General features: G+C 53.7%; 1 protein-coding gene across 1 annotated transcript; it reads right to left on the bottom strand.

Moving 5' to 3' along the window:
- Positions 1 to 592: 592 nt before the first annotated feature.
- On the bottom strand, positions 593 to 14,793 carry GNAT1 (G protein subunit alpha transducin 1). Its single transcript, XM_006265542.4, has 9 exons — positions 14,472 to 14,793; positions 10,573 to 10,615; positions 9,935 to 10,076; positions 9,494 to 9,651; positions 8,312 to 8,440; positions 7,373 to 7,502; positions 6,397 to 6,550; positions 4,394 to 4,590; positions 593 to 2,760 (listed from the first exon to the last, which is right to left on the bottom strand). Exons 1-8 carry the CDS (start codon positions 14,575 to 14,577, stop codon positions 4,400 to 4,402), a joined length of 1,053 nt encoding a protein of 350 aa, XP_006265604.3. The 5' UTR covers positions 14,578 to 14,793; the 3' UTR covers positions 593 to 2,760; positions 4,394 to 4,399.
- Between the last annotated feature and the right edge of the window lie 9,327 nt (positions 14,794 to 24,120).

Genomic DNA, 24,120 nt, shown 5'->3' with positions numbered 1-24,120 from the left:
CCCTGGGAAATGCTTCTGGGAACCCCCTAGTCACCAGTAACTCTTCACGACGCCTAGTTCCTGTAATTCTAGGGACCTGACCCCTGAGTTGAAACGAGCCCACCTGGAAAACCAAGTGCTTTACAAACAGCCTCTCTGGGATCCTGGACCTACCGTGCTAACACAAGATGCCACATGGACATCTCCTGGACCTGAACCTTGGCTGCTTTGGGACTGCAGCTGAGGAACCTCACAGCCCAGGGTTTCTGGTAAGAGAAGACACAATGGTTGATATATGCCATTTTGGTGTTCCTGGTACCCTCAAATTCCCTGCCCCTTCCCCTTCCCCTGACTGGCATGAGTTTCCAGCCTGGAAGTCATTACTGCTGGGTCTTGGTTTATTTGCAAACAGCCAGTGGAGCAAACATTTCTCTTTTTGTAGTAAAGCATAGCCAGGCTCGAGACAACCGGTAGCAGAGGGGAGCCCTTTGGTGGAGGAAGATAGCTGACAATGCACAGCAATTGAGACATTGAGGCTTGTCCCTAACCAGGGAGCCCCCTGTTCCAGACAATTTGGTTCCCACTGTACCACAGGTCTGGAGTAAGTGAAAGGTGTTGCTAAATCTTTTTATTCATAAATCTGATGTGATATAATCCCAGGTAGAAAACGAACTGGCTGCAGTGCTGTCTGGATATGCTTACAGGATCGCGGGCACCAGCGCTTCATGCCAGGAAAATGTTATGCAGCAGAGTACATTTGCTAGGAGACAAGGGGACAAGGATTCACTGGACACAACAGACAATTCCACCCCCACCCCCATATGCCTGAAAGATACTTTATTTTAAATCTCGCCCAATTGCCACTGTGGTGAAACGTTCCAGACCCAGAACCAGCAGAAATCTGGTGGGAAAGCTGAAGCCATCGCTGCGTACACAGGAAGCTAGGCTACACCACAGTCCACTGCAAACAATGTCCTGGGCTCAGGCATGCAGGGAGCTGTGTTCCCTTTTCAGTGCTCCAGCTGTGGGGAGATTTCTAAGCAGGCTGTTTCCCTTTAACTCTGCCCATGCAGGGGTAGAGTAGGGGAGGGATGCTAATAGCCAAGAGAGCCTTCTAGAAAGCAAGGGATCTGCCTGCCAAGAGTGACCTGCCTCCCTGTGACCAGGAGGTGAAGACAAATGTTTGCACACGGAAGGGTGTGTGATGATTGGTGGTGGGGTTGACAAGGAGCTGTCTCTGGACAAGTGGGGTGCGATGGAGTGTGACGTGCCAGGGCCCTGCCCTAAAGGGGGGTGGGGGGTCAAGAATCAGCTGAAATCACAAAGCACCAGGAGCAGAGGATTCACCCCTTCCCACACCCCCTGGCATATTGCAAAATATTCCTCTGAGCCTAAGAGCGATGTGGGTGGGCTCTAGCTCTTTCCCAGCCTGGAGGCAGGGGGGATGTCACCAGCTGTGGTACCATACCCTGGCCAGAGCTGGACCCACTGCCACTCACCCCTTCCCAGAGCCTGAGGGTGGGTGAATGGAGGGGGAAGGCTTGGTCCAAGTTCACGTGGACAAGGATCCACATGGCAATGGGAATCTCAGTTGAGAGATCAGGGGTAAATGGGTTCTGGGCACAGCAGCACCCCTGTAGTGGAGCCCTTTGCTGCTGCTTCCTCTGGCCCTAGAGTAGGGCCAGTGCTTTGCAAGGGTGGGGGGCACCAAGCACTAAATTCTCTCCAGTGGGCAAGTTCATCCAGTAATTCATACTGCATCAACCCAGCTGCCTCTCTGGGGTCAGCTGGGCTAGTTGGCAAGTGGCTAGAAGCTGGCCCAGCTGTGGATACAGACCAGGGGGCTGCTGTTGCTGTTGCCTCCCATCCCTAGTGTTGGCATCTGTCCGTCCTCCTGAGCACAGAGTGCTGCTTGGCCCCTTCCTCTTTGGGGCAAGACGAAGAGGACTGGAGGGGAAAGGAGGTGACCACATCTCAAGCCTTGGTCACGTGGGAGACATTTCTTCACCTAGGGGCTGGGGGTGGGAAGCCCAGGGCAGGGGGTCCTCTGCTACAGAGTGGAAGGAGTAGGTGCCACCAAGCAACCTGGACAAGATGACCTTGGTGCATCCCAGGGGCCAAATGTGGGTAGTCAGACAGACCGACAAGCCATAGCTGGGGCTCATCTTAGCCGCCACAGCTGAACTGCTCCAGATGGGATGTCCCCAAGGGTGCAATCAGAGCTCTGAAGGGAATGCTTGGGGATGGGCTGTTTCACTGGCCATATGAGTGGGCAGCTGTGCCAGGATCACAACAGGGGAAAGAAAACCAGAGTGGACAGCAGCACAGGAGGTGTGGGAGTGCTGCAATAGGGGGCACTGTGCATGAGAGCTAATTTCTGCGTGGGGAGTTGGGGGGGGGGGGGGGTCACTACTTAGCACAGATGCCACACATGCACCCTCCCTGCACAGCTGGGTTGGCTCTAGCAGCACCTCCTCGGCATCTGGATCATTGTAAAAGAAGGTACCAGAAATAGCCTGTCAGTGCTGAGAAAGGGGTGGATCCCCCCTACTGTAAAGTGTGGGGCAGGGGTGGGGGTGGCAGTGGCAGTGCAGGGTTGGGCCTGGTCCTGCCTGTCCAATGCAGTGCTGTGCAGTGCAGGTGAGGGTGCTGGTGTCAGCGCAGGGGTTGGTCTCCACACTGTGCTATGTAGGGGAAGAGCTGAGGCAGAAGCCCTCAGCTGCTGGGTCCAGGAGATGCTGTCTGTGCTCTTGGTAAGACGTCGTCATGGCCCCAGGAGGCCTGTGGAGAGAGGGATGGGAAGGGGCTGGTTATGATGTTGCTGGATGAGAGCAAGCAGGAACATATCAGATTGCAAGGGGCTGGCTGGTGTAGGCCCTACCTCTCATGCCCTGGCAGGGCAATTGGCTTCTAGTATGGCCTCCTTCTCACTGGGCAGAGAGCAGCCTGAGCCAAGTTCTGCCCATATCCACTCTGCACCTTGGCACTGACTTGACTCTGCCAGGGAGGTAGGGAGGGGGTCATGGGCCAGCCCTTGGAGTCCAGTTGGGCACTTCCAGCTCCACGCAGCAGGGGAAGCTCTAGCTTGGTTTCTTATGAACATGGGAACCTCCCCAGGGAGTCAGCTCCATACTGGGAGCTCAGCACAACTGGGGCTTGTCTTGAGTCAGAAGAGCTGGGACCAGCTCCCTTCTCCAGCCTCTCCCTGACCACTGCCCCATCAGCCTCCTCTGCCCCCTTCATCTGCGACTTGGCCCTGTGCACCTCTGCCCATGCTCAGAATTACTTTCCAAAGCAGTTGTGGGCCAGAGGAGGGAGCTCCAAGGCTCTAGGTGAGGGCAATCAGGGGCCTACGGTTGTACACTTGATACCATCTGAGGGTGACACTGCTGGGGGTGCTGAGGAGGAGACAGAAGTGAAGGCCCAGGCCTTCTGAGCATCTGCCCAGACTTTGGCATGAGCTTCTGCCCAGGCCTTTTCCATATGCTGGACACGGCCCATGAGGAGGCTGAATTATGTGGGCTGGTGGGATGGCACCAGAGTGGGAGGACACACTTGTGACCAGGCCTGTAACTACTGTGAGCCTGTGGCTAGCGTGGCTGCCTGCTCCCCACCCCCACACTACCTGGTGGCAGCTTTAAGCAGCACCTCCTGCTGTGACTGTCCAGCATGGTGAAGCACTAACTGAGCACCTCTGCCAGCTGCAGGTGGGACGGGGCGCTGTGGGGCAGCACGGCAGGATAGTTGTTCTGGAGGCAGCTGGAACATCCACCTGCCTGCTGTGGAGTCTCAGTTACTTTCCAAGAACAGGCCTGAGTACCAGAGCGCACTGCCCCGGACTTTATCCCAAGAGGGCCCAGCTCCACCTCTTGTGTGGCAAGAGTTGGGGCTGAGGGTGCTGCTTTTCCCCTCAGGACCTCCAGCCTGGCCCAGCCCCAGAGGAATGAGGAAGCTGGAAGCACCTGACAGTGAGATTTCCTGCCATTCCTGAGTAACAGGAAAGGATTAGCGCAGTGGTCCTGAGCCTATAGTCACAGCCCAAGCCCTGTAGTCTTCCTGCTGGAGGCAAGGGTACTGGACACAACACCATGCCCTGGCAGGCTAACATGGGTGGCCAGGGCCCCTGGTGTTAAAGTCCCACTACCCACCTTCTCTACAGCGTTTCCTTATTCTCACTGTCCAACTCCCAGCCCCATTAACTGGCTCCTGCTCCTCCTCATCCTCCATCTTGCCCATACAAGGCCAACAGTAGCTCTTGCCAGGAGTAGGTAGTGACCACAGCTCCCTCCCTTGTTCTCTGTTCAGCCCACTCAGTGCTGTAGTGCAGGGAACCACAGTGGAGATGGAGGACATGGTATGTGGGGATCAAGAGAGCCTGCAGCCCCTGGGAGAGGAGGGAGGAGGCCTGTGGTACCTGGGCTCAGAAGAGACCGCAGTCTTTGAGGTTCTCTTTGATGATAATGTCGGTAACGGCATCGAATACGAACTTGACGTTCTCAGTATCAGTAGCACAGGTCATGTGCGAGTAGATTTCTTTCACGTCCCTGCGCATGTTCAGCTCCAGGAATTGCACCTTGATGTAGTTGCCTGCATCCTCATATGTATTGGGTCCTGTAGGGGCACATTGGCAGAACAGCATTAGGGGCTGACTAAGCTGAGGAGCTGGCTGCCTGCGCTGAACTCAGAGAGTTCAGTTTGGTGCTGATGTTTCCCAGAGCCTCCTAAAAGTGGCTCCGAAGAGCCTGGGAGGCCACGGGGGGGAGGGAGGGGGTTGTACCCCCAGATCTGTGGTGCATGGGGCCTAGGGCCGGGGCATGGAGCAGGATGGTCCATAGTCAGGGACTCCTCCACCTCCTGCAGCTTTGGGGTTCATGACTCTGCACCCAATACTCTGGAGACCCCAGAGATCCCCGTCCTCCCAGCCCCTGATCCCAATGCTAGAACCCCAAGGACTCTGGAGCAAGGCAGGGGACCTCAGGGTCAGGACCCTCCTCAAAATTTTACCCTCTAACCCTGGGGCCTCTTACTGTCCATATACTCAGAAGGCCAGTCCCCAATCCCTGTCCCCTCAGCCTCCTAGGAACCCCATCCGGGACTCAGCACCAAGAGGAGAAACCTGAGGGGGGTGGGGGTGCATTTGTCCAGGGCAGTGGGGACATCTAGTGGCCATTTGTGTAAAACACAGGCATGTGCTGCTGCACACTAGACCCATAATGCTGGCTCAGTATTTAGTGAGATTGGTTTCTGACCTGTACCATCAGCAACCCCTAGAGTGACCACCCGTCCCTAATTGGGTGGGACAGTCCCAGAATGGGACCATCAAGTCCAGGACCCAGGCTGCATGACTCCAGGTCAGCATTTATCCCAGATTCACAGTGTTGTTCAGGGATCCAGGTTTTCTGTTTACCACAGAAAACCTGGGGAAATGGTGGGTTTCCCCTTGCAGGCTGGCAGTGTTCCAGCCTGCAAGGTGCTGCTTGGGGCTGCTGGGAGCAGGATGCAGGGGGCTCCACGTGCATGTGCATGCCTGCACACATGCATGTGGCCAGCAAGACAGACAGGCAGCATGGAGAATAATAGCTCCCTGTAGGTAACTCTATGGGGGAAGGGTACATGGGGAGGGAGGGGCACAGATTGAGGTCTCCACAGTGGGGGAAGGAATGGGGCAGGGGCTGGAGGTGCTGCCCAGCCAGGGTGGTGCATGGGGCCTGGGGCCAGGGCATGGAGCAGGATGGAGCCACAGGCAGCTCATCTGGGGGGGGTGCCCCACCACTATATGCACTCCCAGGAGGGGATATGGTGGGGCACATGCCCCCTCAGATCTGTGTGCAGGGCAGATGTGGGATGCCCATTGTGCCCTGCCCTGCTGTCTTTTCCCTGGGAGCTCTGCACTATCTGTACCACCATGGCCAGGCTCCGTCTGCCCTCTCAGCAACAGCAAGGGCAGTGGCAGCATCCCCCTGCTGCTGCTGGGTAGGCAGGGGGCACATGGGTGGTGTGGGGCTCCTGGGGGAAAGGTAGCAGGGTGGGGAGCCCCAAAGCCGCAGAGGTCAGCTCATATCTGCCCCTGCTCTGCTCGGCTCTGCTTTGGCCCTGCCGCCAGTGGGGATGGGGGGTGGGGTGGATATGTGTCCCGTCTTTCCATTTTGACAAGGTGGTCACCCTAGCTATTCCCTATGCTCCATGATAATCCATGTGGGCAGCATGCTGACTGATGCTGCTGGGGCCTGTAATGTCTCTTCTTTTTGTTTTCTCCCATTTAGGTCTGGGATTACACCTGGTCTCCTCTCTGCTTTCTGGAGAAAAGCATAGCATAGCCAGAACAGAGTCAGTGGCAAAGCCTCCATGAAGTTCAACCTCAGCTGTCTTAGGGCCAGCTTTGCCATGCCAAAGGCCTGCTGCAGACTGCAAACTCACCATCATAGTCCGGGAAGCAGATGCTGAGGTGAGCCTTCTTGATCTTCTCTGTAAAGACGTCCTTCTTGTTGAGGAAAAGGACGATGGAGGTGGTGGCGAAGTAGCGGTGGTTGCAGATGCTGTTGAAGAGGTGCAGACTCTCGTGCATGCGGTTCTTGGGTGGAACAGGGGACAATGTGAGGTTTCTTTCATTATGTCATATTCGATGATTCTCTACAGCCTCTACCAGCCTCTGGAGAAATGAGGGAGGCAGCCAGGCCAAGTTGATGGCTGACCAGTTCTCCAGCCACTCACTCTGTATGTCTGCAGTCAAGGGCAAGGCACAGGCCCTGCATGTTACAATCCCTGTCATCTTATTTGCCTAAGTTTGGCAAGTCTGGGCCCCTAATAACAAAACCCACTACTTTTAGCTACAAAGCACTTTGCAAGGGAGGTCAGTCAGTATCATTCTTCCTACATTACAGAAGGGGAAATAGACAGGGCTGTAGTGGTAACATGGCCATGGCTCCAGCCTTGCAAGTCTGAGCTCCATTTTGAACTGAGGCCAAAGGCTGCTCCCACTTGACCCAGCTTTAAACAGGTCCTGGTCATTCAGGGTGGGAGTTCAAGGTGCCTGGGCCTAATGCTGGTTCCCATGTGTGTCTTATCCACACTAAAAGCTGGTAGGTTGTGGAGGGTCTTTGGCCAGCACCACACTGGTCTGTGTATGTTTGGAAGCCCCCTGTGATGGGCTGGCTTCAGAGGGTTCTGCATGACTCAGGAGTCTTCTCTGTGTGGCAGCAAGGATAGTGTCACAGGAGCACGGTTTTTGCTCTGCTCAGACCCTTTTTGGCAGGTGCATTATCTCCAGGACAGCCGGGTAAGGATGGGTTCTGTGTCAGCCACTGCCAGTGGATTGCATCTCTGGTAGCCTGTACCCCTGCCCCACATCTTGCAGGCTGTTCTAACCTGGGTCCAGAGTCTGAGATCTACTCACCACTTCATCATCCTCCACCAGGACCATATCGTAGGCGCTGAGGGCAGCGATGAAGATGATGCATGTGACCCCTTCAAAGCAGTGAATCCACTTCTTCCTCTCTGAGCGCTGGCCACCTACATCAAACATCCTGCCAAGAGAAAGAAGGAGACCTGTGAACAGCCATGCTCAGGACCTGACCCACTGCATCACCAGCAGAAAGGGAGACCCCTCTGGAGAGCATAGCTCCCCCTTCCAGACCTGCAGCCATAGCTACAGCTTCCCTTTCCCCCCTGGGCACCTTCTTACAGGGCAACTCTAACTGTTTGTGCTTAATGGCAGCTCGGTGCTGTCCATAGCTGGGTCCATAGTCTGATGTGTGCAAGATCACTGGAGATCTGTGCACAGCAGGTAGCAGGACCCTATTTCCATGGTGGGGACATGATGGTGGATCCTGTGACAGTGGAGAAAGCTACTGGTTCTCCACAGAGCAGGTTCAGGACAAATTTACCACACCTCTCATGAGCCCTGCCATGGAGGACCAAACACGAGAGAGTGGCAAGGGAGATTGATTCCCATGCTCCATCCTGTCCTGAGCTGATTAGTGCCAACCATGACAGCTGCCCAAAATGTGCAGTCATCAGCACACCTGTGTCATAGTCAGCAAGAGTACTCACTGGCTAGCTATGGCTTTGGGCCAAAGCTGACATGGAGTGGCTCCCAACCTTGGAGTATGTCTTTAAACTAACAAAGTGTTCAGGGTCCCCGCATAACCCAGCATCCCATTTTCCATTACCCAGAGTCTCTTGGGGTCCTGTCTAGACTCAATGTCCCATTCTTCATCAGCCTGCCTCCTTGGGTCTGCTTTCACCCAAGTGTGAAGCTAGCTACTGAAGCGTATGTTTAACCCTGAAAGGCTGCATGGACTGACACCTGCCCTTTTCCCATTGCTTGGCACACCTGAAATTGAGATCCTTGAAGCCAAACTGGGTCTCGATGATACCGGTGGTCTTGACTCGGGAGCGCAGTACGTCCTGCTCTGTGGGGACGTAGCCAGGGGTGACCAGACGTTCCAGGTCATTCAGGTAACTGCCCAAGCACAAAGAGAGTGCATGAGATGCTTACCAGTTCTGAAAGCCCAGAAGACAGGCTGGGTTCTTCGCCCACCCCGAGGTGGCACATCTGGGACCAGATGCCAGTTGGGTGCTGAGAGCCCCTGGAGCAGGTCCTGCCTTTGCATGTCTGCACCAGCAGTGTTCAGCTCAAATAGGGCTTTTGGGTAGTCCTAGGGTGATACCTGGGCATAAATATAAGATATCTAGATACTTCTGTGGGTGGTACCTGCTACTCTTGTTACATTGCAGAAATCCCCAGTCCCAGGCCTCCAACCATGAGATGTACTGGGATGGATCTTCCCAAGGTCCTCCAGCCTCAGTCCCTGCCTACCTGAGGTTCTGTGCTGTGCCTCCAGGAAACAGCTGAGGAGCAGAAGTTTTTCTAACTGCTCATTCTGTCTTCAGGAGAGAGGGTGGCATTATATCCCTTTCTGGATGCCTAGATAACTTGATTTGATCATCTACTTGGTCCAATCCCCCAAAATGCCACTTACAAATTGGCATTTTATTTCCAGGCATATACATAGCCATTCATGTACAGAAAGAGAATGCCAATCTGTGTGTAAGTGAAAACCAAACCTGGTCACCTAGGTATCCAGAAAAGACTAGAACATCACCCTTAGAGCTGTGGCAGCTACCCAAGCACTGCTGAGGGGCTTCTTGGGAGTCCCACAACCCAGAATCCCAGTAGCACCCTGCACTATGCCCTCTCCCATCCTCAACCTGTACCCTGGTGTTCCTGTCTCCTCCCTTACTGGCCATGATTTGCTGGGGCTCAGGGCTGACCTAGTGTGAGCCTGGGCCAGGAGAATGTGTCTAGAGTTGTCACCAGGGTCAGGGACTCTCTCTCCATCACCAAAAGGGAAGCAGGCAGCTCACTGGTTGTAAAGCTTCTTGAATTGCTCAGTCTTCTGATAGGGTCAACTAGTTACTCCCCTTCCAAAGGCCACAACTACATGAGACATCCCCTGGGCCCAGTGCTACCTAGAGACCATCTGCCTAGGGAGATACAAAGGGAGGCTCATACTAGCCGGCTGAGTCATTCAGCTGGTACTCAGAGGCGCGGTCGAAACAGGCCTGGATGCCAGTGTCCTTCCAGAGGCGGATGATGATATCAGACATCTCTTTGGGCATGGTACCCTCCTCGATAGTGTCAGACAAGTGGAGCAGCTTACGGGCATCATCCTGCAGGAGAGCACAGTTGTGTTAGCTGCTTCCAGCTGCCCCAAGGGACCAGGAGTGAGACACCCAGAAGACTGGGGAAGCACCATAGCTGAGGGTGGGCTGTTAGTGACAAGGACATGACCTGAGGATCAAAGGCACAGGCTTCTCCTGGCTGAGCTAGAGCTGACTATTTAGGCAGAGTTGGAGCAGCTTCACTAACTCCTTCTGCACCCCACGCATGGGACAGAGAGCCCCATGGTGGGGTGCACACTGATCCCCACCCCACCTCACCCCGGTGACTCACCTGCTTGGCTGAGTCCCCATACTGGATGTTCAGCGTATTCATGGCACGCACAATGGCCAATATGGACTGCAGAGTGTTGCTGTAAATGATGGTGATGAACTCCAAGCACTCTTCCAGGGAGTAACCATCTTGGTGGATAATTCTGTCAGGAACAGGAGTCGGTGGTGAGCTCAGAGTGAGCCACAGGCTCTGCTGCTGGGACTCCCACCAATGCTCAGCAAAGTACTAAGGGCATCTTGCCTGGCCCATGGACTTGAATGTCCCACTAGCTGAACATTACAGGGACCAAGGAGGAATGCCATAGTAGTGGGTATAGGCAGTCAGGGTTTCACCAGGTTGCAGTGGGAGGCTGAGAAAGCATTTCCTGGGGCACTGAGGGAAATGGTGTCTCCCAGAAGCACACATTACATGCTGCCATGTCACAATTGGCACCACAGGGACATCTACGGATCAGGAAAGGGCCCTGTGCTACCCAGATTGGGGCTAATGCTGAAAATCCCATCTTAAAGCTTGTTTCTTGGGAATGGGATAGAGTGCTGGCTATGGGGTACTCCTGGCTACTCCAGCCCCAGGCTCTCCCAAGAGGAGGTGTTATAGGGAAGGGTCTAAGGTTGGGGGGTGGGTCCAATTACACTTACTTCATTTGCTTAACGATTGTACTCTTTCCAGATTCACCAGCTCCTGAGGAGACAAATTCAGTCATGGAAGTAAGCACAAATACACGTGGAGAAGTCATGTGGAACCCATCCCACTGCCTGGGCTCGGCTGCCATGGGATGGCTGTGGGTTCAGACCCACTAGATCTGTCCACCCACGTGTTCTGGGCTGCTAAGGGAGTAGGAAGCACCACGGCTTCTCTTCTTCCTCTCAGCTCAAGAGCATGGCTTGATGGGACCAAGGAAAGGGGAGGAGGAAAGACATGAGGAAGAAAGAGCAGTAAAAGGGAGAAGAAACAGGGTGATCTGGAATAAAGAAAGAAGTGGGCAGGATGTATAAGGTGGGGCGGGGGGGGACATCCCACCCCTTCCCTGCTCTCTGAGCAGTTCTGTAAGTGGGGAGTCACGGCATAGACCACTGGACTTGATCCAGCCACTGAAGGGTGACAGAGTGGGACAGGGTTTTATGTGCAGCACGTGGCCTTTGGTTTGCACCTGTCTCTGAGTATGCGCTAGCAGCATAGCTAGGAATGGAACTTCGTACGGGCCTGGCTTCTGGTGGACAGCCAAAGCCCTCGAGTGTAATGTCACAGCAAGTCATCTGCATTTTAATTTGCTTAAACTTGGCACTCATGCTGGCTCTGGTTTGAATGGACCATGACTCAGAGCCACTCATGGCCAATGTGAAGGTCAGGCACTGGTGTGGGTAAGGCAGCACCTTCTTGTGTATTTGCATGCTGGGCACTGAAGGAAAAGCAAACCAGAGTCTGCTGATGGGAGTAAGGGGCCCTGCTCAGAAGGGCTTTGCTGGGATGAAGCTGGAACTCACTGGCAAGGGGTGCTGTGTATTCCTGGCTGCACCCGTTCCTGGAGGGAGCATGCTCCAACCCTAGGTAGGAGGGTGAGGATCGGCACTTCAGCTCAAGCTCTGACCACATGGCCTTTAGAATCAGGGGAAAGTTGGGCTGGAAAGGACCTCAAGATAGAGGCATAACAGATCAGGCACATACTACAGAAGCAATAGCCAGAGGCTCACTATTGGTGGGGGAGATGTCACCTCCTATTTTTGGGACTGGCAGGTATGTTGAACAGCCAAAAAAACACTGGTTTTCAGTGACAAAAAAAGGAGCTGACATCTCCCACAGCAGCAGTGAGCCACCAGCCACTCCTGTATCATTGCTGCTTCCCTGCCCTTCCTGCAGCTGGAGCCAGAGCCACCATAGAGGAAGTGTCGGGGGAGGAACAGGGCATGGGAGGGTGAGGCAGCCCCCCCCCTCCCCCTGCCTTAGTCAGTGCCTGGGACTCATGCCCCTTTTGCCCACCCATCTTTACACTTCTGTCTTAAATGGTCACCCTGCCCTGAGGCAGGATTGAGTGTACCTGGCCCATCCATCCAGGATAGATTTTGCAGGACCTGTTTCTAAACCTCCAACAAAGTAGATTCCACCCCTCCATGGGAATCTGTGCCTGTGATTCACTACCCTTAGAGCTAAGCAACTTTCTCCTAAGAGTCAATCTAAATCTTCTTTGCTGCGGAGTAAGCTGATTTCTTCTTGTCCTTCCTCTACCAGACAAGGAGAGCAATTGATCACCATCCTCCTTATGTCAACATAGGGATGGGGCTGTTGTTATGTCTTCTCTTTTGTAGATCAACCAAGGCCAGTCCCTTCAATCTAGTCTCACAGGTCATGGCTTCCAAAATTTACATCACTCTTGTTGTTTTCCATTTTTCTTACAGCCCCAAACTGGACATAGCACACCTGCTGGTCCTCACCAACATTGAATAAGAACAACTATTTCTTGTGTCCTAAGTATAGTTCTTCTGTTAACATATCTCAGACTGGGATTTACCTTTTAAACAATATATTTAATTATTGACTTTGTTTAGTTTGTAGCCTGCTAGAAACCCCCAGATTCATTTTTCCTATACGCTACTATTCCCTGCCCTTCTAGGGAATACTTATTTCCTATTTGTGCATTTGATTTCTCCATCCTAAGCATCATATTTTGCATTTGTCTTTATTAATTCTCATCTTGCTGATTTCAGATTATCTTTCCAATCTTCTGAAGTCAGTTTGAATTCTAATCCTACCCTCCCCACCATGCAAGCCCTTCCAGCTCAATATTGTCAACAATTTTTAAGCCAACCCTATATTTCATCCTCCAAATAGTTATTGAATAGAACCAGGCCTAGGACAGGTGCCTAGAGTAACCTGTCTATGTTGCCTTCCCAGTTTGACAATAAACCACTGGAAACTAGTCTTTGAGGTAAGTTTTTTATCAACTGTATGTTCATCTAACAGTGACTCATGCAGAAGTTGTTACATGAGAAAGTCATGTAGGACAGAGCTGAAGGCCTTACAGAAGTCAAGCTGCATCTCATTCATTGCTTTCCCCTTGTTCACTAGGCCAGCTGTCCGATCAGACAAGGCAAGTTGTTCTTGACAAACCCTTGTCAGCTCTTTCTACCACCTTGCTACCCACTAGCTCTGCACCAGTTGACTGTTTAATAATTTGCTTGGGGACTGAAAACCCTCAGTTCAGTTCCTGGTCCATCAGCCAAGATGGGGACAGCTGCTCAGTTATCCTGCCCCTGCCCTCCTTATTGGTGTCGTGCTCAGGGCTTGTCTTGAGCACAAACCTGGCAGTGAACAGGGGCAAGAAGCAATGTACAGTATTAATCAGCTTCCCTGCAGATGCTGTTTTTCATGGCACTGGAGGTAGCAAGCCAGGATTATAGAGGCCCCAGTGTCTTTTCTTAGCTGGCATTAAGGTAAGATGGATGATCAGTGTCTATCCTTGGGGCATGGATAATGAGATCTGACATTTTCCTCCAGGCTTTGCAGACCAGGCCTGCAGAAAAAGAGGTGCTAACACCCCGCCTTTGTGGGGCAGGGCATGGAAAGAAAGGAGCTTTGCAACCTGTTCCCAACATTGCGAAAGCTTGAGAGAGGGCAACATAGCAATCACAGCAATCCAGCATCTCCTCTAAGCTTCAGTGCCCACAGCTCCTGGGGCATGCACACTGTAAATGATTTGCTCTGACAAACTCAGGGACAAAGCCCTGGAGTTCTAGTGCTTTGTTCCCAGCTCAGGCAAGTCAGTCAGACTCCCAGTGATGCCAAGACATTATCTCAAAATGCCCTGGCAAGGCTACAGGGTGAAGTATTAGCAATAGCAAGTCCAGGTTCCAGCTCTGCAGAAATTTGCAAAACTGCCATGAAATTACAAAGGTGGGTGCTATGGGAGCCAAGGGAACCACATAGACTCACATCACATGCTGATCTGCCCCACTATGGTCAGTGGAATAGTGTTGCTTACACCAGCTGGGGACCAAGCTGACGTATAAGCAAACAGCCCCTTCTCTGTGCTGGATCAGGGTTTCCTGGGGCCATTTGCATTGCAGCACACATGGAGAGGCAGAGCTGTACATGCTGTCTCTCGCTGATCAGGACTCTGGCTTTCACCAGCTCTGGATCTGGAGAGGAGTGAGCTCCCAGACCCACTGGGCTGGGATCTCAGGGAAGGGGTGCTGAGCGCAAAGGCCTGTGGGTGCTTAATACCTTAGTAAAATGCTGCCAGCTCTTCTTTCCTCCTGGCACTGCCCTAAGCTGGGCCATCAAGCCAATATAAGGGTCCCTCCATCAAGCATTCCCACCACGATGACAAACCATATCCAACAACCTGGGTAGGATCAGCATCACAGTCTCACTGCCTGGATGCTGGCTCAGAACCTGGGTATTGGCTGGCTTCGGATTGAGGGCTTCTGATGGATAGCTCTGGGCCAAGGGGCGGGGGCAGGTTTGAGGGGTTTGGTGCAGGATCTGGGGTGTTGGCTGAGATCAGGGAAAAGCAGGGCTCAGCCTCTAACCAAGCACATACCCAGTAGGAGCAGCTTGACTGTCCTGGCATCTTTCTCGGCATCTTCCTTGAGCTTCTTCTCTAGCTCCCGCGAGTGCTTCTCTTCTGCGCTGGCCCCAGCTCCCATCTGGTCTTCAGTATACTCCTCTTCTTGATCCAGCCACTCAGCAGCAGTAGTGTAAGCCCAGGGGGTATCCAGAGCTCTTGTCCTGTCTCCTCTGGAACCCACTACTAACTCTGGAAGGCCTCCGCTTGCTCCCTCCTGCTCCGTCGTGAACCCCAGAGAAGAATGACACTCCTCCCAATGCACAGTGCCAGCCAGTCTCCCACAAAGGAGGATTTCGAAGCCCATGGAAGTCATGTGTTCCCTGCTGCCCAATCTGTGGCAAGGACAGGTGGACAAGGAGCAGGTAAGGCCCAGGCTCCCCTCCCTCTGTTTCACTCTGATCAGACTTGCTGCGCTCAGCGACATGAGCAGCCCCATGAGCTGATGCCTTAAACCCATCTCTGAGATAAATCCCCTCAAATCCCCCTACCTGCTGAGTGCAACAATTTCCAGCCTCCATCTGCTCCCATCCAGGGATGCATCATCAACGTGTAAAAGCAGGGACTTCCTCACAGCCTGGCCCACCATCCATGCCCCAAGCTTCCTGTGAGGGGAGGTGGCCTGGGGCTGGTGCCAGAAGAGCTGAGCCCTGAGCCTACATCTCATTCTATGACCTTGGGTGAGTCACCGGAAGTCAGAATCAGTTTCTGCTGGTAATATAGGGGACTCCGTGTTAGGCACCTGACCCAAAGTCTCTGCATGTACAATGTCTTGCATCAACAAAGGCAATGTATCCCACTGTGAGCATACACAGGAACCAAGGCTTCCCAGCTTAAGGGGCTTCAGGGTACATCCAGGCTGGCCACTTTGGCATGGACAGAATCAGTGCAGGGTGCTCTTTCTTGCCTTGCAGGCCAAAGCTCCCTGGCACAGAGTTTCCTGGGGGGCAAAGGGGAGAGAGAGGGAGTGCAGTGAACTCTGAAGTCTCCTTGAACTCGCTGGGGCTTAGGGAATGGGGCAAAGCCCCAGGGAAACCTCCTTGCCCCTGTCTGCCCTTAGTCCCTGCTGTGTTCTGCCCCTAGGCTGGCAGTCCCTCAATCATACTTCCCAGTTTGCTCATTCCACGCATCTCTGTGCCCAGGCAATCCACCAGGTCCCCCAGAACCTGCATGACCTCAATGAATGGAGCTCAAGGTGGACCTGGGCCTCAGGAGAACCAGACACATCAGCACCCAGCAGCCCGACAGCACCACAGAGGACAGGCCCAGAACCAAGGCAGAGCATGCTGAAGGGGCTAGGGTACCGGGGTAGTGGCGTACGGAGGGGTTGGCTTGCAATCAACACTGAGTTGGGGCATGGATGGCAGCAGCAGAGGACAATGGGGCTCCAGGCTGGGCTCTGGACCAACAGAGGTATGTGCCTGGCTGGATTTGGGGACTCCATGAATTGTAATGGAGAGAGGGAAGAGGGATTAAGTCTTTGGTAGCCCAAGGTCAAAGGTCTGTCTGGATGTGGAATGTGTGTGGGGGAATGTACCATGGTGGGGGCTGCACTGGATATTTCAAGGAACCTTTATGCTTTTCTTAAAAGTTAAATAATTCTTGTGAAAGACTGAGACTGAGATCTGGCTGGTGCTGGACAAGCTTCCTACTTATACAGCTCTGCTGTCTCGCATCACAACCTGCAGCCCCCTGCGTCTCACCCCCAGTCAATATAATGGACCACTGTCTTGTGGCACCCTGTTCTTCCCTCCTAGGAAGTGGGAGCTGATCAACCTTTGGGGTTTTCCTGAAACCCAACTCCTGTCAAATGCATCCTGGGGGGAAGGGAGGGAGGACTCAGAGAGGTGAAAAGCTAAATGAAGCCCTTGCAACTGCTTGAAAAACAGCCCTGGGGATCATGGTTATCTGAGAAAGGAGGGAGGCGGCCGAGGCACTGGAGTGTAGGCCTGGAATAGCAAGGGGCTGAGACAAGGAGTCCAGGTGAGCTAGTGCCACGTCCCTGTCACCCACAGATGCTCCACTCTGTAAACAGTGCAGCATGGGGTGTACATGAAGGAAGAATGGCCCCGAGAGTAGGGTACTGGGAGTCTCCTGCGTACTGTAGGGAGTGGGTGTTGGGAGAAGGGCACAGGAGTGAAGACCCTTCTCAAATCCATGTGTGCAGAGCAGTCCAAAGCAGCTGGGTGGATGGACAGATGCACAGTGAGAGAGGGACTCTGCCTTGGATTGTGGGGGGAGGGGGAAGAAGGTGACACCAAAGTACTGAAGGGAAATGGGTCAGTACCAGGCCATGCAGTGAGCAATGGTGAGGCTGGAGCTTTGCCTGAGTGAAGGTGTCCCCATGCCCAGGCCAGGCATCCACTGTAACAAGATGCCAGGCTGAGCACATAGAACTCAGGACCCAGGTGGCCAAAAGTAGATTTCCCCTGAGGTCCTCACAGTGGAAAGGTTGGTGCTTATATCCTGGGGCTCCCCTATGCCTGAAAACAGTGCATCTGGGATAATCATGCATCAAGAGCCCTTTGAACTGCATTAGCCCCGTGCTATGAGCAGGCCGGGGGCAGGAGGGGTGCTAGGGGCACAGCAGCCTGGACCAGCGGTGTGTGGCTGGGGGTTGAGCTCTCTGCTGAGCAGTGCCACATTCAGCCACCAGGGGGGGCAAAATCACCACAAATCCCTCCCAGCACCTCCCAGTGCTACCAGATGAAGTGAGGCTGAGCACACCAGGCCTGCTGCATTCATGTGTGTGGAGTCCCATGTCCACCTCTCCCTGTGCACCCCGTACATGCCTCAGAGCCCTGCCATCCCTCTTCTCCCCACCCCTACCAAGCTGGCAGAGGTCTGGTCAGGGTCAGGTCTGGAATGGTCTCCCCAGAGGGCAGTGCCAGGAGTTTGCTGTGAGTGAGGCCCCTATGGCAATCGCCTTTTCCAGCCCTTATCTAGTGCAGGTGCCCTCCTTGGGATTGGGCTGTGGGGAGAAACATGGGAAGGAACTGACTCAGGACCACCTCTGTACCCCTGGAGGATGGAGGAGAGGGGAGGAGCATGCCCATCCCATCATCGCCCTGTTTTCTCTCTGCAGAGATCCCAGTCCTCAGTCTGGGCATGCCTCCTTGGAGGGTCCTGACTCTGGGCAAGGGCATTGCCACCACAGGCTGCTCCTCCAAACTGTGAGGCACCCATGGGTGTGGGTGACTGCTGAGTTCAGCTAGAGACTGTGCTGGGACATGACACCCCTGATGGTGCCAGAGCCAGGGTTTCCTGCAGCAGGTCAGACTAGGGAGGAGTCCTGTCCCCTGGATCCCCCATTTCCATCCAGGGCCTGGTGCCCTCTTACTCTTGTGGAGGAGAGTGGGGTATCACACGGGGTTTGGTTGCGCTCAGTGCAAACACCGTCCTCTACAGTACTCAGTCTCTTTAGCCAGGATCACATGCAGCTGTAAAAGGAAGGAACCATTGTTTTCTTTTTAATCTTTTAAACCTTTTTTCTGAGCTTTTAAAAATTATATTTTTTTATTTTTCACAATTAAAAAACCCTGACACTTTTACTGAGAAAAGCCCGATCCCCTAAGTAAGCCAAACCAGTACTTCAAGAGGACAACGCTCCAGGATGTCAATTGATAAAATACTCCAAGAACCAAAAATCTAGCCAGAATTTGCTGTTTTGAGGCAGGACTCTCTCCTGTATTTACATGGCACCTCATCTCTTTCAAAGCACTGTGCCATCTAATCCCAATTCATGTAGGAAAGCAGGTCATCTGTATGCCTTAATTAACTTTTCCTCTGAATTTTCTGGATTTGCAGTTTTGGAAATCATTACGACATTCCTGCAGTGTTTTTACTTACATCTTCCTGAGATGAGCTCTCAACCCTAACTCCAGCCTAAGGTAGGCCATGGAATTGGAAATGAAGCTGCATTTAATAGCAATACACTGCCAGAGTTACTGATTAAGCAAGCACTGCTGATGGTTAACCTTGAAATAAAATGTGAAAAAGAGGCTTTGCCTGGATGCATAATAAAAAAACAGTCATTTCCTGATGTTTAGTTTCAGAAAATTTGTTTAAATAAAATGAAGCATGATGTCAAAAGTCTCACTTGTGATCCACCAGGGAAGATTGGCTTTCCCTGCCTGGGCTCAGGGTGTGGCAACTTCAGAAGTGAGAGAGCAACACAAGGGGAAGAGATGGACATAAAGCCTTGGGAAGGATTACCAGCCAACTCTGTTTGTCCTTGGGATGACAGAGGGGAGAGCAGGCCATCAGGCTCCATTCTGAGGAGGCAGCAGGGTGCTTGGCCTTGTACGGATCAACTCCCCATGGCTGCTTCAGATAGGAAGACGCATCTCTAAAGTGTGCACTGTGAACCCAGGAAAGAATTGGGTGAACCTGCTGCTGGGGGGCTGTGCTTCCAGCCTCATGGAGCTGCATCTGTTGGGATCAGAAGGCTCCAGGGGGACAAATGGCAGCGACCAGCCTCTTGCAGGGACTGAGGATGTCAGACTCTGACAGCCAGACCCTGCCAGATTGTCGCCAGGGATCTGTGTCGGTGGACCATGCCCTGCCCCTGCTTGGTGCCCTGCTCACCCCTAGGTGTTGTCACCATTTGCAGAAACGATTCCCAGACAAGCCTTTTCTGCCATTGGCATGCAACAGCCCTGGGCTCCATTGGCTGAGATTACACGTACTTGTGCAAGAAGTGCAGAGGGGTGGGAATGGATCCCTGCATGTGTTTTAGAGTGACTTGTTTATATGGAAAACTGGTCACTGCTTCATGGGCTTCTGGGTTTGGTGTCCATCAGACTTCAGATAAAGACCCCCGATTTACAGAATCAGAATAATAGAAAAGTGGGACTAGAAGGGCTCTCAGAAGATCATCTAGTCCAGGCCCCTGCTCAAGGCAGGATCATCCCTATCCAAACCATCCCATATAAGTGCTTGCTTAACCAGTTCCTCAAACTCCAAGAACAATGTTGCACAACTGCAAGGACACCAAGAAGACTCTAGCCTGCTGCAGGTAAAGTAGGGCTATGAAAGCACTGTCAACATCCTGTCGCTGCAAGCTTCTTAAATACACAGTAACGATTCAAGGAAGTTGGCCATGTCCTTTCACCCCATTACGTAGGAAGGCAAACCCCCTCATAGTCTGTTCTAATCTGACCATGGGGTAAAACTATTTCCTGCCCACAAATGTGGAGATCAATCTAACCCTGAGCAAATGGGAAACTCCATCTAACCAGGAACCCTGGAGTTTAACACTCAGCAAGAGCACTGGCACACCCTGTCTTGGTTGCACCCAGTGCTTGAGGAAGGCATAAAAACCCTGACACCTGTAGCAGCAGGAGGGGGAATAATTCCTTCCCAGTCCCATGTGGCAACCAGTCAAGTCCAGAAGCATGGGATAACCAAACACCCTTCACTCTGCTCTGCAACCTGGGGATAGCAAACACCTACACATGTCCACCCCCTTTCTGTCATCCTTCCCCTCCATACATTTATGGCACTACCTTTAATCTTCTTTTGTAACTGTTGCAGCTCTGCTTGTTCTCTTGCTGCTGAGCACTGCCCTCACAGTGATTGGGAGGAGCTCCTGAAAACGAGTCAGGTGTCTAATGGACTCACTCCCCACCCCATTCTCCCCAGTGTTAGGGTGACCCTGCTGGTGTCCCATGACATGGAGCCTTGTGGCCTGTGCTATGCCTCCTCCTGCTGGGAGCTCTGTGTGTCTTTCCCTAACTCGGCCTCCCAGCCCTGCCCTTCTGGGAAGGCATCTCTTTGAGCCCTCCTGTTCTAGAGCTACGGACAGGCTGGAGTAGGGAGCAAGGCAGTGTTCCCCCACTGGGGTGTGCAGCTCTACCTTCTGGGATGGGATCAAAGCCCAGACCTGCACAGCTAAACACAGGAGCCTCTACTGCCCCAGCAGAAAGGCCCAGCACTGTCATCCAAGTCTGGAGATGACCTGAGGTGACCCAGCCCCTGGAGGTAAGCACAGAGTTTGTGCCCCATGCCAAGCCACTGAACTTCACAAGCAAGAGCAGCTTTGTGGAGTTCAGGGAAGTGCTTGCTGCCATGAAGGGGCCCTTTGCACTAGTGAGGAATTGTCCACCCCCCACCATGACCTATGCCTTGTGAAGGGGGTCCACTGCCTGGAGAGTGTTTCTCAACAGCTGTTGAGAAAAGTGCTCAGATACATGCCTCGGCCTGGAGAGCACTCAAATGCACCAATCAATAGGTGATATCATGGCACTTTGCAGGATAAGCATTTGGGAATGCAGGAGGTGTTTCCACAGACGGCCAAGGAGGAACTGGCCAGCTGGGAGGTTGAACTTGGCGGTGATCATGGAGCAAACCTAATGCCCAGACAGCTGAGACCTGACAGGACGCTTATGCCTTCAACCCAAAGGCAGGCTAAGGACCAATTCAGCCAAATGAGAGCAGCCTGCAGTGCTGCATTGTGCTAGTGATGATCACTAGAGGCTGACTGCCTGTTGGGGACCCACCACGCACAGCAGCAGCAGCTTAGCCTAGCCTTACTTGTATTGTCCAGATCACCCCTCAAAAGGCACCTCCAGCAAATCTCAGTGGCACCAAGCCAGCTAGAGGCCCTACAGGAATTTCTCCACTCCCCTTCCTCTCTCAGTGAGGAATTTATGCAGGAATGAGAAGCATGTCTCCACTGCCTCCCTCGCCTCCCAGGCACCAGTACAAACAGGCCACAAGCAGCACTTTTTCTCACCAAGTAAATGTTCCAGGAGTAAATGTGTGCTGGGTACTAGACTTCCCTGAGGAAAGCTACCTCAAGCACATGCATTCCAGATAGATAGCCTGCTGCCTCGGGGCTCCTATGTGCCCTGTAAGTTGTGGGTTCAAGTCTATGGCCAGGACTCTGACCCATTACCAGGGTGACACAGGAAATCAGGGATGGGATGGAAATGGCCTCTCAAGGAGGTGATGTGGTGAGTCAGTCCATCCTCTCAACCCTCACAAGGAGAAGGAGCTAGCTGGCAGCCACAGTCCTGTCTCCCTGGGAAGATAGTAGCTGCATTTGCACTGGGGAGAGCATTTGCATGGTTTCCCACTCCCCCATACCTGGTTGCAAACACTGAATTTGTTCCCACCTGCGCATCCCAGACAGTGCTGAGGAGAATAATGATAAACTCTGCTTCTTCTGCCAGAAGCAATTGGCTGATACCCCACAGAGCCCTTTCGTCTATCCCATAATGGGCTAATCTTTTTAGTAGCTACTCTGCTTCCTGCAGATGGAGGACCAGGGAGCTGTCCCAAAGCGAGCACTGCCACATTACTACCTATAGTTCCCCACATCAGGAATGGCTGGGAGTGGAGTACCCGGGAGATTTCCTCCCCACCCCCCAAGAGCTACTGCCTCTGCCATGCACTCTACAGTGCGCCCTGCTGGGACTGGCTGTGTCTGGAGCTGAGAGTTCCTGTTCTCTATCTACAGTGCTGTCCCCCACTGGGAATGGTATCATAGGGTCATCCCCAACAGCTGCACCCCTGGTGAAACAACCTGGGGTACAGTCCCAGGGATTCCCCTGCAATAGCCCATGCTCCTAGGCACTCCCCACAGCACCCCCTGCTGGGCAGTGACAAGCCAGGAGTGTGCCGCTAGGACACCCCACGGTTTCCCTCAGCACCTGAGGACAGTGTTTTCCCCGTATTTAGAACAATGGTGTCAAACATATGGCACCACAGAGTCCCATGATCCAGCCTCTGGTGCTGCCCCTTTTGATACTTGCTGGGGCTGAGTCTCAGACTGCGCCACCCACAGGTGTCTCAGATTAACCTAGGAGGGTGCCAACTCTACTGCATCAGGCATGCGGGTGAGGGGGGAAGGGGAGAGGACGGTGTGGGCCTGATGGACCTGCCCCGTGCCACTCGTCCAGCTCGTGAGATTTGACAACCCTGGTTTAGAAGAATGATGGTGGTCAGTGCTGCCTAGTGAACAAGTGGAGCATGGTCCTGAAGGCCCAGGTCATCTGCTCTGTGCCAGGACCAGACAGGATTGAGGTGTACTTTGACAAGCTCTGTAAGTGCACAGCAGGCAGTAGACCTAGGTGCTGCAGCACATGGCACAGCGGTGCAGTCTCCTGCAGGGACAAGTTAACCATGACCCCCGGCTGGGAGCAGAGGGCATCTGGGCTTCCTGAGGCTCACTACAGAGAGCAGCATCTCTGAGCAGGGTGCAGAACATTTACGGCACTGCCTAGCCCCCAGGGCCCCAGCTTCTGTCATGAGTGTGCAGTGCTGCAGGGGTTCCCCTCTTGCCAGGCCAGGCCAGGCCAGGCCAGGCCAGGCCAGGCCAGGCCAGGCCAGGCTTCTGCCCATGGCAGCTTGCCAAGCACCTCTCAGCAGGGCTAGGCAGGTGCTGCCAGGCTCCCTGGGAGGCAGAGCACAGCCCTGTGATAGCTTTTCAGCACCCGCCCTGGCAGTGATGGATGGGCTGAGACTGGGAGCAGGACACCGCTCCGCCCCAGTGCCTGTCTGTTTGCTTTGCTTTGTTTTGCTTTCCCCAGATCAGTTCCAGATGGTGCCCAGTGTTGGCTCTGGCTCCTGCTAGGAGTCCCCACAGCAAGCCCCCTGCTCCTCTCCTTACCCAGCACATCTTTGTCAGCCCAGGATTCTCCTGACAGAGCCCCTTGCTGGGAGAAGCCAGGCCTGGGAGATCTGGGCCCACTAAACTGGCAACAGTAGGCAGCAGCCAGTAGGATGGTCTCTTAGCCCTGGTGAGGGAGAGAGAACAAGGGGAGGGGGAGGGAATGGAAGCTATGGCTGGATAGAGCCCTATGAGGTCAGGCAGGGGCAGCAGGAAAGAGAACTCTGGAATCAGCTATTTTCACCCCAGGGAGCAGGCCCTCCCAGAACAAGAGGCCATGGGGCCTTAGAAGACGCAGCCTGTCCAGGAGCTGTGTCAGGGTTGACTAAGGGCTGGTAGCATGAGGACAGATGGGGGTCACCTGGCATATCACAAGGCAGCCATGTGGGACTGGTTTCCAGTTATGTCACATAATAGCATTGCCACTGCTTCCATGTAAGTGCCCGTGGCAGTGTGCCTGCCCACAGTGTCTGTCTGGGCTGTGACATCCCTGTGCAGTGAGTGCAGCACTGCCTTTCCACTTTGCTGCGTGGATGCAGGGAGGGGTCAGTGTCCGGAGCAGAGTCGGAAGTGGGTCACCTCTCTCCTTCCCCCAGCAGAGCCTCCCCCCAGCTCTGCTTCCCCCTCTCCCTGTCTCCATCCATGCATCTCCTCTGCCCTTCCTTGTGGAGAATCTGCTTGGTCTTTCCTGCATCTACTTTCTCTCTCAGCCCTTCATGTCCCTCTGCTGCCCTTCCTCAGTCTTTCCCTGCCTGCTACTCTGCTCAATCTCCAGATCTGCTGTTGGGCTCCCTGGCAGCCCTGTGCAGCCAGCCCACCCCTCTCCTGCTCCTCTCAGCTGGACTGTTCCCAGTGGAGAAGGGCCCGGCAGGTACATCCTAATGGTGGCCTTTGAGTCTCCTGTGGCTGCTGGGCACTGGCAGAGCTCACATTGGAGCCCTGGGGCCCTGCCCTGGCTGTGAGGGTAAGATCCTCTCACCCACACAGCTGGGACAGACCTGTGAGCTGACG

This window comes from Alligator mississippiensis, chromosome 12 (genome assembly GCF_030867095.1).
Source record: "Alligator mississippiensis isolate rAllMis1 chromosome 12, rAllMis1, whole genome shotgun sequence".
In the NCBI taxonomy this organism is placed as follows: Eukaryota; Metazoa; Chordata; order Crocodylia; family Alligatoridae; genus Alligator; species Alligator mississippiensis.
This window is presented reverse-complemented; position numbering and strand designations above follow the sequence as displayed.

Coding starts and splice junctions, on each gene's coding strand:
- GNAT1 (XM_006265542.4), bottom strand. CDS start 14,577: ATGGGAGCTGGGGCCAGCGCAGAAGAGAAGCACTCGCGGGAGCTAGAG. Junction 10,077..10,572: donor ACAATCGTTAAGCAAATGAA/GTAAGTGTAATT, acceptor TGTTCCTGACAG/AATTATCCACCAAGATGGTT. Junction 8,441..9,493: donor CTGAATGACTCAGCCGGCTA/GTATGAGCCTCC, acceptor GTGCTTGGGCAG/TTACCTGAATGACCTGGAAC.